Source organism: Pinus tabuliformis, chromosome 5_2 (genome assembly GCF_031772625.1).
Source record: "Pinus tabuliformis cultivar Carrire ecotype Pingquan chromosome 5_2, CPIR1, whole genome shotgun sequence".
NCBI classification, from domain to species: Eukaryota; Viridiplantae; Streptophyta; class Pinopsida; order Pinales; family Pinaceae; genus Pinus; species Pinus tabuliformis.
In genome coordinates, this window is record NC_142306.1 from 1,082,021,167 (window position 1) to 1,082,033,502 (window position 12,336).

General features: G+C 37.7%; 1 protein-coding gene across 3 annotated transcripts; it reads left to right on the plus strand.

Moving 5' to 3' along the window:
• Nucleotides 1-2,583: 2,583 nt before the first annotated feature.
• Nucleotides 2,584-9,203, plus strand: LOC149163005 (putative boron transporter 2). 3 transcript variants are annotated; one of them, XM_089435874.1, is made up of 6 exons: nt 2,584-3,029; nt 3,144-3,275; nt 8,173-8,268; nt 8,366-8,503; nt 8,599-8,918; nt 9,009-9,203. In XM_089435874.1, exons 2-6 carry the CDS (start codon nt 3,264-3,266, stop codon nt 9,016-9,018), a joined length of 576 nt encoding a protein of 191 aa, XP_089292000.1. In that variant the 5' UTR covers nt 2,584-3,029; nt 3,144-3,263; the 3' UTR covers nt 9,019-9,203. The 3 variants fall into 3 exon arrangements, with proteins under 3 accessions (XP_089292000.1, XP_089291999.1, XP_089292001.1); XM_089435873.1 differs by lacking the exon at nt 9,009-9,203 and having other exon boundaries at nt 8,599-9,000; XM_089435875.1 differs by lacking the exons at nt 2,584-3,029; nt 3,144-3,275; nt 9,009-9,203 and adding an exon at nt 7,844-7,979 and having other exon boundaries at nt 8,599-9,000.
• Nucleotides 9,204-12,336: the final 3,133 nt, after the last annotated feature.

Here is a 12,336-nt window from a genome sequence, read left to right on the forward strand (position 1 = left end):
TTGAAGGAAAGTGGTATGGATGAATTAATGATTGCAAAAAAGTTGGTATGTGTTGGAGCAGATGGAGCAGCGGTAATGCAAGGACAAAGGAATGGCCTTTGTGTTAGGCTACAACTATCAACTTCACCATATATGCTTAATATTCATTATATGGCTCATAGGATGAATCTTGCATTTAAAATAGTAAGCAAGTTTCCATCAGTTTCAAAAGTTGAAGATCTTGTACATGAGACTCATGCATACTTTTCTCGTAGTCCCAAACGATATTTAGAGTTTCAACAATTTGCAGATGGTATTACAGATGGAAAAAAACTACTGAAAGATGTTGATACAAGATGGATCTCATTAAATGGACCAGCTCAAAGACTATTTAGTGAGTTCAAATCTTTGGTAGGGTTGATGTATGAAAATCGCTATAATGTAGACAAAGCTCAAGATCTTCTTTCTCAACTAACTAATATAGAGACATTATTGACATTGGCTGGAATTCTTCCTATGCTACATGAAATGAATGTCCTCGTGAAAATGTCTCAGAATCGCACAATGTATATTGCGGAATACACAAATGCAAGAAAGTCAGCATGTCTTGCATTGGATAATTTGTATATGATGCCAGACTCTTTTACTGGTCTAGAGTTTAAAAGTTGGACTGAGATCATCAATATAGAAAATACTGAAAATTTTTTGACCTTTGATGAAAAAGGGATACTATGTATCGTAGTGCGTGGGTATATGGTTCCCTTTCATTATATTAGTAAGACAGGACGAATCACCAAAGATTGCCCCGTGTCAAGAGACCAATTTGATAATATTGTGATTTCAGTGAGACAAAATTTGATAGAAATTGCAAGATCACTATCATTAGAGATAAGAGAACGATTTCCTCGAGATGAATTGTTGGAGGCCATGTGTGTGGTATACCCTCAATATTGGAACAATTGTCAATGTCGAAGAACTTTAAAAGCTGATTTTCAAAAAAGATTAAAATGTTTAGTAGACCATTTTTGCAAGAAAGTCTGGATACATGGAGAACAAATTGAAGGTATTTTAGATTCATCAAAATTGTATCAACAAGGTGGACGCTTTGCTGAAACAATGTGGAAGCAATATCCTTTTTTGGAGAATCCTAATGAAAATGGTGCTATAACAAGATTATGGACTACTTTAAGTGCTAGCCAATACCTGCAAGAAAACATATCAGAATATTTCAAATTAGCAGATTTGTGTCAAACCATGATTTTGGGATCAGTGGAGGATGAGAGAATGTTTAGTGCATTATCATTCTTGAAGTCAAAGTTGAGGAACAAGCTTGATAAACATGTGGATACATGTTTAAGATTATATGTAACAAAGTATGACATTGACAATTTTCCATATGAAAGAGCGCTAACTCTTTGGCGATCAGATTGTGATAGAAGGGGAGAAAACAATATAATAAATCTATCTAATGAACTTGATATAGAACATAATGTTTTGGAGGCTCATAATGACAGTTCATTTAGAGAAGATCATGTTCACAATTTAGAAAATGAGGACCAAGATGAGAACTGGGAAATTGAAATACCCTAGGACTCTTATTTTGGTATACATGTTCCATTGATCATGCAAAATTACTATATGTCAACTTCAGGTAAAAATAGGTTCTATATTTGTATTTTTCATTGTAACATTGCAGCAACATTATTTTGATGTGTGTTATTTTAAGATTGATGTTTCATATTTAATCATTACATTGTTTGTTTCTTATCTGTGACAGGAAATAAAGCTGGATTTGGTGAGGTTGGGACCTATTTCTTTTCACATAGATAGTGTCTGACTATTATTAAATGATAAATAACAAATTTAACAAGACTTTCAAGTCATTTGCTAGCCATTTCTTGTCAGTGATTTGTCAGCCATGTTTTCAAGTCTTTTAGGTACTAAGTTGTTCGGGTCCCCACATGTCCTTAGGACCATTAAGGGATGAGATAACATGAGTCAGTCCAACTCATGCCCCGAATTTACTTTTTACCTATTGATGTAAGTGTTTTGTTACCACTTATCACCAACAAAATTCTACCATAACATAAACCAACTTGAAGACGACACTTCTCATCTTCCTTTTACATAAATGCTCTATGGATCTCCCTACTATACTTTTCCGAGACCAACGTCCCTTCTTGGTAGGTCTCTCCACCATACCACTAATCACACAATAGTAACTACTGCCTTCTATAAATCTCTCTAGTCTCAGTTATTTGTGTCCCTGTCACACTCGACCAATATAATCTTGCAGGTCTACTTTTTTATCATATCTTTATTTTTTGTTATTTTGTGTATTTAACATTAGTACCATCCAAGAGTAACGAGTTAGTGTCCTTTGGATTTGATCTTTGATTTGAAATGAAGTCAGATTTGATGAAGCTGGGACCTATTTCTTTTCACATAGACAGTGTCCTAGTATTAAATGATAAATAACTAATTTAAGAAGTCTAACGCTAAGCAACAATGGGCTTATTCAAGTACATGAAATTGCGTTGATGTCTAGCTCTAATATCTTAGAAAATTTTAGCAGTTTGTTTGCTGCTTGTTTAGAGGATTTTGTCAAGTTTGAAATTTTTGGTTTATTTTGGTCATATTTTTTTAGTCGCTTGACTCATTTCATGCATAGATCGACAGATCTAGTTTTATTTTTATAATTATTGTTGTTTTCTTTATATATTTGGTGGTTTGAGGAAAGATATTTGATTTCCTTTCACTTTGTGGCATGATTTCAACATCTTCACCTTTTAGAATATAGTAAAATATTATTCTTATTTTATGTTTTCTTGGAAAAGAATTATTGATATTTGGAAAGGGAAATAAGCCCTAGGTAGCTAAGCGAAGAGAAAAATGGTCTATGTACTAGGTTCCTGCGCATTCATCGTAGGAGACCTATTGGCATGAGACCGACATTCCTTTTATGCAATTACACTTTTTCAAGGCGGAGCTGAGTTTGCTGACTTGGGAAGAACACTGACAGCTGATCATAATGCTAAGGAGATTATAATGTTGGTTTCAAAAACATGATTGTGAAAATTGTTTGCACTAGTTCTTCTTTTGGTCATATTTACTACCAAATTTGTGTCTTGCTGATTTTTTACATTTGTAATGACCTTGTGCAGAGATGGTTTGAAGAGCCCGATGTTAGAGTGTGAAGACTCTCTACAAACCACAAGGACTACATTTTCTTGGAGGGCACTCAATGTTCTTGGTGTTGCTGAGTCTCTTCGCTCGAAGCGTAAATGGATACAATGGTATGGCCATAACATCACTTAATTTGATCCTCTTTACTAATCTCCTAATATCATTTCAATACATCAAATTGCTTTGTTTTCATGGAATCCAAAGATACATCAGTAATGTTATTTTGTCTTGGAAATACTAAATTATTTTGTTTTGATATCACCCAGTTTGAGTTGTTCTTTGCAACTACCACTTGATCATTTAACAAGCATTTGAAATTCAAAGTGAAATAAAGCTCTTTTAGTTTTTTTCCAGAAGAAGATTAGATGTTGCACTTGGTACCATAGGCCTTGTAAAAGGGTTGTACTCCATTTCAGTCTACGACAGTAGACTGATTTCTAACTGCTCCATGTACCCACATATGATATAATATTTTTCATTTTTGGCTTGCTGAATATACAAAGAGAAAATTGCTTAACAATATTGCTTAATTTGACAACAATTTTACTTTTATTTGATACAAGAGTGGAGGTAGTCTTAGATTTTACCTATTTCTCAGTAGTTGTTCTCCTTCGACAACAACATCATCCTTCAACAAATACATTCTAGCTTGTACAGAGGAAAGTCGATCTTTAGTAGAGGGCACATAAGAGATCCTCTAATGGAGGCGCAATAGTTTAGTAGGATCACTGGATGAAGCACATGTATGAATGTATTGTCTTCAATTAGGAAGGCACAGTTACCCATCGAGGGGAGGGCATGCATGAATGTAACAAAATCACAACATCACAAAGATGTGGTATTTGTTTTACAACATCACAAAGCTCTCGCTGATCTAACAAAATCCAAAGCAAGGTTTGTTTAGCTGAAATCTTTGAGATATTTTATATTTGACAGAGATCTGTTTTGGAAAGATACAGGAGGAAGTTTGTAGATATTTTGTTCCTTCAATTGATCAACTTGTAGATATTTTCACCAAAATCTTGTTGGATTCCACCTTCACTAGTTTGTGACATTGTATTGCCATTTAGGGGTGATATTGTTTTATAATAGCATCTCTCTACACTCTTATATAGTTTGTTGCCTTCGAAAATGTATGGGTCATGTAGATTTTTCATGGGTTTTTCTTTCACACTGAGCACAGGAGAAGACTCATGGAGTTCAGGGGTAGTTGTAGGATGCAAGAGACTCTTGGGTTTTTTTGAAATTACATCTCACCATGAAGTTTCACTTGGGCACACTTGACACATATTTGAACTAGGGTTATGATTACATTACCTTTTGTTGCATCACTGAGGGAGAGCCTTGTTCCTATGTTCAAGCTAAGGCTCTGGATCCCATTGGTGAATAATATGAGGAAGGGAGCCCTAGAATAGGAGCATCCTATCACATTAGGAGCCTAGAACATGATTTATGGTAAGGGGGGTCATAAACAACCAAAAGGAGGAATCCCCTTGCACATTGGAGGTCCAAAGTATGAAAAATGGTAGGGAGAGTAACACACCCTATCTAGGACGATGCCTAGAGCATGATAGGTGGAAAGGAAAGAGGCTAGAGGATGAAAACCCTTACTTGAATGATGCCATGTGGTGGTAGAAGCTCTTGTATAGTTAAAAGGATGACACTTGATGAGAAATGTTCTACTTCAAGGGTGAAAAGAGGAACATTTTGGTAACCACCCCTTTGAATAGGGATGTCTTCTGCATGAAGGCTATTAAAGTATTCTAAATCACCTTTACAGGGTGTTACATATTATTTGTGGCATATTCCACATATTTGGAGGTGTCTTTCAATTTTTAGATATCCGGGGCAAGGGCACTTTGCTCGAGACACATTCTACATTAAAGGATGTTAAAGCTCCTTTATGAGGTTTTTATGTATTATTCAAGGCATATTATGCATATTTGGAGGTGTGTTTCACCTTTGATATATTTGGGGCAAGGACACTTTGTTTGAGGCTACATATTTGAAGGAAAGCCCTTTGCATGAGGAGATACCATGTGGTGTGGTTGACATGGTCCAAGCCCCTAACAACAAATGCATACTATAAGGAAATGAGGAGACGGGAAGTGGCAAGTGGATCTATGCATTGGAGAAAGAGGTCCCAAGGCAAATTTGTACTTGTGAGCCAAAGAAAGATCATATTAGAACATCATTATCACTCTAGAATAGGAGCAACTAGGGTTTGGAGAGCTCTCTAGAGAGAGTGCTAGGGTCAAAGAGGTCCTAAAGTGTCTAGGAAAACCTTAGGGAGATTCCCCAAATTGGGAGGTGAATCAAATAAACTATAACTTACCCTCTCTAAACCCTAAAAGGGACCAAGCCTTAGTTTGGGAGGATGGAAGCCTATAAATGTCAACCTTTTGGCTTAGTCATGACTCCTAATCTTAAGTCCTTGAACATCTTCATGTGTATCTTGTAATACAGTTTTTATCCTATGTATTATGAACTTGGTCACATGTTAGGGTTGACTATTATAAGGTGGTTATGATTAATATCCTATATAATCAAGGGCACTTGCTCGATTTGATTTTGGGCCTTTTACACCACTTTCTTTCTTCTTCTCGTTTCTAGATCATTATTTATTTCTTTCAATTGGTATTAGGGTGTGTATGGTCTTAAGAGCATGCGATCATTGATCAAGCCATCATGACCCATGGCAGCTTTGAAGGGATAAAAGGAAGACGTGTTGAAGCCAATGCTGCCATTGGAGTTTGATTCTTGAATATCATGGAGATTAAGAAGAATTATGTTCCATGCTCAAGGTTAATTAATTGCATAGAAATGAAAGGGTAAGGCTTACAATATTAGAACTTATGTAAATGTTTTCCCTTGGTTAGTTTTTAAAGGTAATGGCTAAACCAGCAATTACCTTTAAAAATATCCAATTCATTTCTCAGAGTGGTGCAAGTATTGCACTAGGCCCTCTTTATTTTGCATGGCCACATTTTTGTTCAGGCTAAAGTTGGATTTTTGATCTTCTTTTTTTGGTTTTTTCTTTCTTCTTGTTAACCCGTAACAGGGTTTCTGCAATAGAAGAGGGGTTGTGTATTCTTCCTGACCAGTTGGCCATTGCGGTGGCACATTGATGACAACCAATCTATGTTCTGAAGGACACAATTACATTATATACCACCTCTATGCCATTTCTGTAGATCAAAGTGCCAGACATTATGCACAGATTGAAGTCAAGGACCATGTAGGCTGGTGCCACTTGTTCGAGATTCAACTCTTGGGAAGAACACCATTTCCAAGGTCCTCCAAACTTGTAAGCAGCGGCCTACAGTTCAACTCTTCATTTAGTTGAACAACACTGTTGGTGGATCATCCTTAGCATTAACCATTTTCTTACAGTGAGCTACTTGGTTCTTGATATTCCTGACAAGTAGAGCTACCCTTACTAGCACTCAACTGTGTAAAGCGCCTTTTCCAATTTTTCCTGAATCACTGCCATGTTAACTCTGTCCATTGAAGGAATGCATGCAGAAGTTTTTATATCCTTTGTTTTATGTTAAAGTGTTTGGATCAAACAGTAAACATGCAGGTATCCTCCTTTTTTTGTTAAGGGCTTTGTAGTCCCTCATACCCTAGTCTACCCAGATTGTGGAACATGTAGTTTAAGGGGTTAATTACTCTGTCTAGTGAGGCATTTTGTTAATTACTCTACCTAGTGATGCATTAACAGTAAACATGCAGGTATCCTCCTTTTTTTGTTAAGGGCTTTGTAGTCCCTCATACCCTAGTCTACCCAGATTGTGGAACATGAAGTTTAAGGGGTTAATTACTCTGCCTAATATTGTAAGCCTTACCATTAGAAGGCTTACCTTTAATTGCATTGATGTGCCATAGAGCAATGCAATGCATCTGGATACTTGAAGTCTTGGAATTGCAGAGCAGCATTTACTTGATTCCTTGGTAGCTGTTTGAAGATCCTAACCAAACTGATGTTTCTTTCAGAATTGTGGTTCTTTGTCATAGTAGTATAGTACGTTGTTCCTGAGATTACCTTTGGTTCTGTTCTGAGATCTGTAGAGAATTGTTGAGCAAGGGGGAGGATAGCTTCATCTTAATTTTAAAGCATCCCTCTACCCAACGTTAAGCTTGATGGGAAGAATTATCCTATCTTCAAGTGAAGGGTGCTAAACATATAATTGAAGAATTGATTGTTAAGACTTGTGGAGGGTAAGAAGACAAATTGCACTGTTGCTAAAGAATTAGTAAAGCTTTTGGCGCACAATGAAGATGTGCAGTACATTATAAGTTTTACTATTGCAGATCATATTGGTCCTCAAATTAGAAGTTTGATTAGTTCTTGTAAGATTTGGACTAGGATTCTCTAACAGAACAAGGATTCTCTATTCTAGGAAATGACTGTATGCATTTTAAATGATTGGTTGTGTATATCACTGTTTATACGATACGTATTCAGGATGTGCAAGATCAATTTGGAGCAGTTGATGATAGAATTGATCCTAAAGTTCGTAGTGCCACTGTTCCAATGGTTGAAAAAAATGTTTCAGCCATTTGTGACCAGTGTGAATGCCACTGATAAAGTGGCTAACTTTCTTGGTGGAATGTTACTGCAGAAAGAACATTGCTGGAACAGATTCACTTAAAAGAGTGTATACCGAGCACTTGCACTGAAATCACTAAGAAGAAAGGGAAGAAGTCTGCATAGAAAAGTTTAAAGGAAACTTCACAAAAAACCCTTGAAAAATGATGTTGTATCAAGCAGGGCCATTATTGCAGAGATTGTGTCAAGGCCCATTACCACAGTAAATATATATTATTTAGAACTATGTTGTAATTTTTGTCAGGGTTCATGTTTAGGTTCAACTATCACTGGCTACCCTATTCTGGAAGAGCTTTTTCTCTCCTGAAGACATCTTGATCTAACTCTTCATTCTTTGTTTTCACCTCCATAAAAAATCTCTAGTGGATTCATAAATTTTCCTTTTATTGTGACAGACTATTTTATGTGGTATTGTTGGCATACCTCCTTCAAATGGTGTTATTCCTGAATCTCCAATGCACATGAAAGGCTTAGCTACCCTCAAACATCAGGTACTAATATATTGGAATTATCAATTGCAGCTTCTCAGGGAAAAGACACAATTCAGACATTTTATAGACGAGTAACTTACAAGTACTTTTGTTACAGTTGGTGCTTAGCAAGTTAGTGACAACAATCTGGAAAAGTATGCAGAAAAATTCAACCTTAGGGAAATTATACAGAAACATGCAAGAAGCCTATGAGCAAATGCAGACCCCAATGGTTTATCAGCCTCCACCTGCCTTGGTAATGGTCTTATTTTTGAGTTTGGGTGTTTCATTTTATCTAATTTTCCTCTCCCTTTATTTATTTGTCTTGTCATGTCCCAACCATTTATGCAGGCACTTAAGGAATTGAAAGAGTCCACAATTCAGTTGGCCGCAAGTACTGGGAATATGGATACCCCAGTTGATGAATCAATTTTTAATGTTGACAAGGACGTGGATGACCTGCTTCTTGTTGAGGTGAAAGAACAGCAATTGAGTAATTTGTTGCAATCTCTGATGGTTGTTGGCTGCCTTGCAGTAATGCCTATCATTAGAAAGATCCCAACTTCTGTGCTTTGGGGTTACTTTGCCTTCATGGCCATAGAGAGTTTGCCAGGAAATCAATTTTGGGAAAGGCTATTGTTTCTTTTCACTGCTCCAAGCCGTAGATACAAGTATGAACTTTATTCAAACTATAATGTGATTGAATTTAATGCTTGTAATATAGTTTTCAAAGTTGATCAATGTTGAACTGATGGTTACAGAGAACTTTAGGAGTATCATGCTACATTTCTTGAAACGGTGCCTTTCAAGACAATTGCCACTTTCACCATTTTCCAGACATGTTATTTGTTGGCATGTTTTGGTATCACATGGGTGCCTATAGATGGTGTTCTCTTCCCACTACTAATCATGTTGTAACTTGTTAGTCCCAGCGAGGCAGTATATCCTTCCAAAGTTTTTCAAAGGAGCACATCTTCAAGAATTGGATGCAGCAGAGTATGAAGAAGCCCCTGGAATGCCATGCAATATAACAGTGAGTGCAAGACACATATCAAACAAATTTTAAAAATATTACTCAATTCTATTTCATAAGCCCTGCAACATGAACAATAATAAATTGAACTGTAACATATATTGATTGCAGGAAGCTGGAATTCAGGGGTTCGGACTAGGAAGCATGGGAACAGGTGCAAATGATGGCGAAGTTTTGGATGAGATGATTACATGAAGTCGCGGTGAGGTCAAACACACATATAGTCCACGGATAACTAGCTTGAGTGATTGCACACCAATTCATGGATCTGAGTCTGCATTAAGTCCCCAAGTTGCAGAAGCTAAACAAATATATAGCCCCCGTATAAGTGAGATCAGACAGACACATAGCCCTCACAGAGGGGAAACGCATTCGGGCATTCCCCTGGTTAGTCAAGGAAAAAATATGAGTCCAAGTGCATTTGGTTTGAGGCCACATAAACCAACTTCCAATTATGTGTTTGGAGTATAAATCCTCGGCTAGTAATCTTTCCCTTGAGTGAGCATATCTTATGTTTAATAGTACATATTTTGTTGGCTTATCATTATTTAATCATTGTGCCATAAATCACTCGGTTGTATTTGGTGTGTCTTCACAAAGAACCTCTGTCCATCTCAGAGGACAGGGTAGACCATATAGTGCGTGTAAAAAATGTAATGGAAGTCAAGCTTGAAGTATTTCTGTTTTCTTGAAGCATGAAATCTATTATGTCAGTCTTGTGGTTTTGTAGACCCCGTGGTATTAAAGGGTCCTGTGAGTGGTTTGAGCTTCATAGAAAGCCATCCTTATTCTACCAGTTGGATCATAACCACAAAGTTTGCAGCCTTTAATGTTTCATTGAAATAAAAAATGTGGAAATTAAACTTGACAAATGAAAAGGAAATGGTAAGGCTTACAATATTAGAACTTCTGTAAATGTTTTCCCTTGGTTAGTTTTTAAAGGTAATGGCTAAACCAGCAATTACCTTTAAAAATATCCAATTCATTTCTCAGAGTGGTGCAAGTATTGCACTAGGCCCTCTTTATTTTGCATGGCCACATTTTTGTTCAGGCTAAAGTTGGATTTTTGATCTTCTTTTTTTGGTTTTTTCTTTCTTCTTTTTAACCCGTAACAGGGTTTCTGCAATAGAAGAGGGGCTGTGTATTCTTCCTGACCAGTTGGCCATTGCGGTGGCACATTGATGACAACCAATCTATGTTCTGAAGGACACAATTACATTATATACCACCTCTATGCCATTTCTGTAGATCAAAGTGCCAGACATTATGCACAGATTGAAGTCAAGGACCATGTAGGCTGGTGCCACTTGTTCGAGATTCAACTCTTGGGAAGAACACCATTTCCAAGGTCCTCCAAACTTGTAAGCAGCGGCCTACAGTTCAACTCTTCATTTAGTTGACAACACTGTTGGTGGACCATCCTTAGCATTAACCATTTTCTTACAGTGAGCTACTTGGTTCTTGATATTCCTGACAAGTAGAGCTACCCTTACTAGCACTCAACTGTGTAAAGCGCCTTTTCCAATTTTTCCTGAATCACTGCCATGTTAACTTTGTCCATTGAAGGAATCCATGCAGAAGTTTTTATATCCTTTGTTTTATGTTAAAGTGTTTGGATCAAACAGTAAACATGCAGGTATCCTCCTTTTTTTGTTAAGGGCTTTGTAGTCCCTCATACCCTAGTCTACCCAGATTGTGGAACATGTAGTTTAAGGGGTTAATTACTCTGCCTAGTGAGGCATTTTGTTGGCAACAAAGCTTGAGGTTTGGCAGTCTCAGAATTCAGTCATACATTTTAATAGAAAAATAGAGAGGCAGCATAATGTTTCAACATTAATAGAAGTCTAGTTTCCAATGAAAAGTGTTGAACAAAGAAAGCATTAAACATTCATAGCACAATTTGCCGAATATGAACTTGCCAACTTAACAAAGATTCAAATAGGTGAGATGAGATGATGAAGAGATATTCTAAAAATGTACATACACTGGCCTCACAAAGAAAGTATGAGAGAGAATAGGAGAATTATATTAAGATTTTCAGAATGAATGTACAGAAGATTCGATGCCTATATCTATGTGCCATCCTCTTACATATTGAAGAATAATTATGATTGAACTACATAAATAGTAATAGGTTAACAATAATATATGTATGACCAATAACATAAGAGATTATATATGAATGACTAGAATAAAACGCTGAAATAAACTAAATACAAACTATCAATATCCGATTAACATAAAATGATATCATGAGTAGAATTTTTTTTTTTATACGGATAGAGAGAAATGCTATCCTCTTCAAGTAACAAGTAGCCCCTACAGGTGTGAGGGTTTTGGAGCTGACGAGGAGAAGAGTCGGAGACGGGAGGGATGGACCATACGTGCAAGGGTTTGGGCTAGGTTAACCGGTGTACCATCGACCTAGGGCTCGATACCTACCTGGATAGCCTACTCTCCGTCGCGGTCACTAGTCTGAACCTGCTGCAGCATTCCCGTAGCTACCTTGTCTGTCTCTGTCGGTGCGGTTATCGTGTCAGTTATGGATGCCCCTGAGCTGGACGCAGTGGATTATTCGGTGGATCCATCGCCGGATAAGGTTATTTTTAGTCAGCCCTGTTTTGGCCCCCGTTCGCAGTTTTCTCCATCTTCTTCGTCAGCTGGTCCTGGGTTCCATACTCACCCCTCATCTGAAGTGCCCATTGTTTACCGGAACAGCCCTACCTCCGCTGGTATTTTTTCGTCTGGACCTCTGCCCTTTAAGGTCCCGCCACTCTCGCCTGGGTCCTTACAGTTTTTGGCCACTCACACTCCCCCATCTCCCTCTTTCGACCCATCAGCTTCGCCACTGTTCTCGGCTCCTATCCCCCCGCCGTCTTTAAACCCTTCTCCTTTCCCATCTGCACCTGGGTCGCGCCGTTCAGGATGCTTTGAAACCCCCGCGGTCTCTACGCGACCTGCTCCGCCCCCTGTGAGAGAAGGCATCACCAACCCTCTGGTTGATCATCCATCGGCCCCTCGATCTGGTAAGAGGAAGGTTCACTGTGTGCGGGCGA

Bases quoted from the DNA above. Each gene is read 5' to 3' on its own strand.
- LOC149163005 (XM_089435873.1), top strand. The intron at 8,269-8,365 runs GTACTAATATAT...CTTTTGTTACAG, and splicing joins TAGCTACCCTCAAACATCAG to TTGGTGCTTAGCAAGTTAGT. The intron at 8,504-8,598 runs GTAATGGTCTTA...CCATTTATGCAG, and splicing joins ATCAGCCTCCACCTGCCTTG to GCACTTAAGGAATTGAAAGA.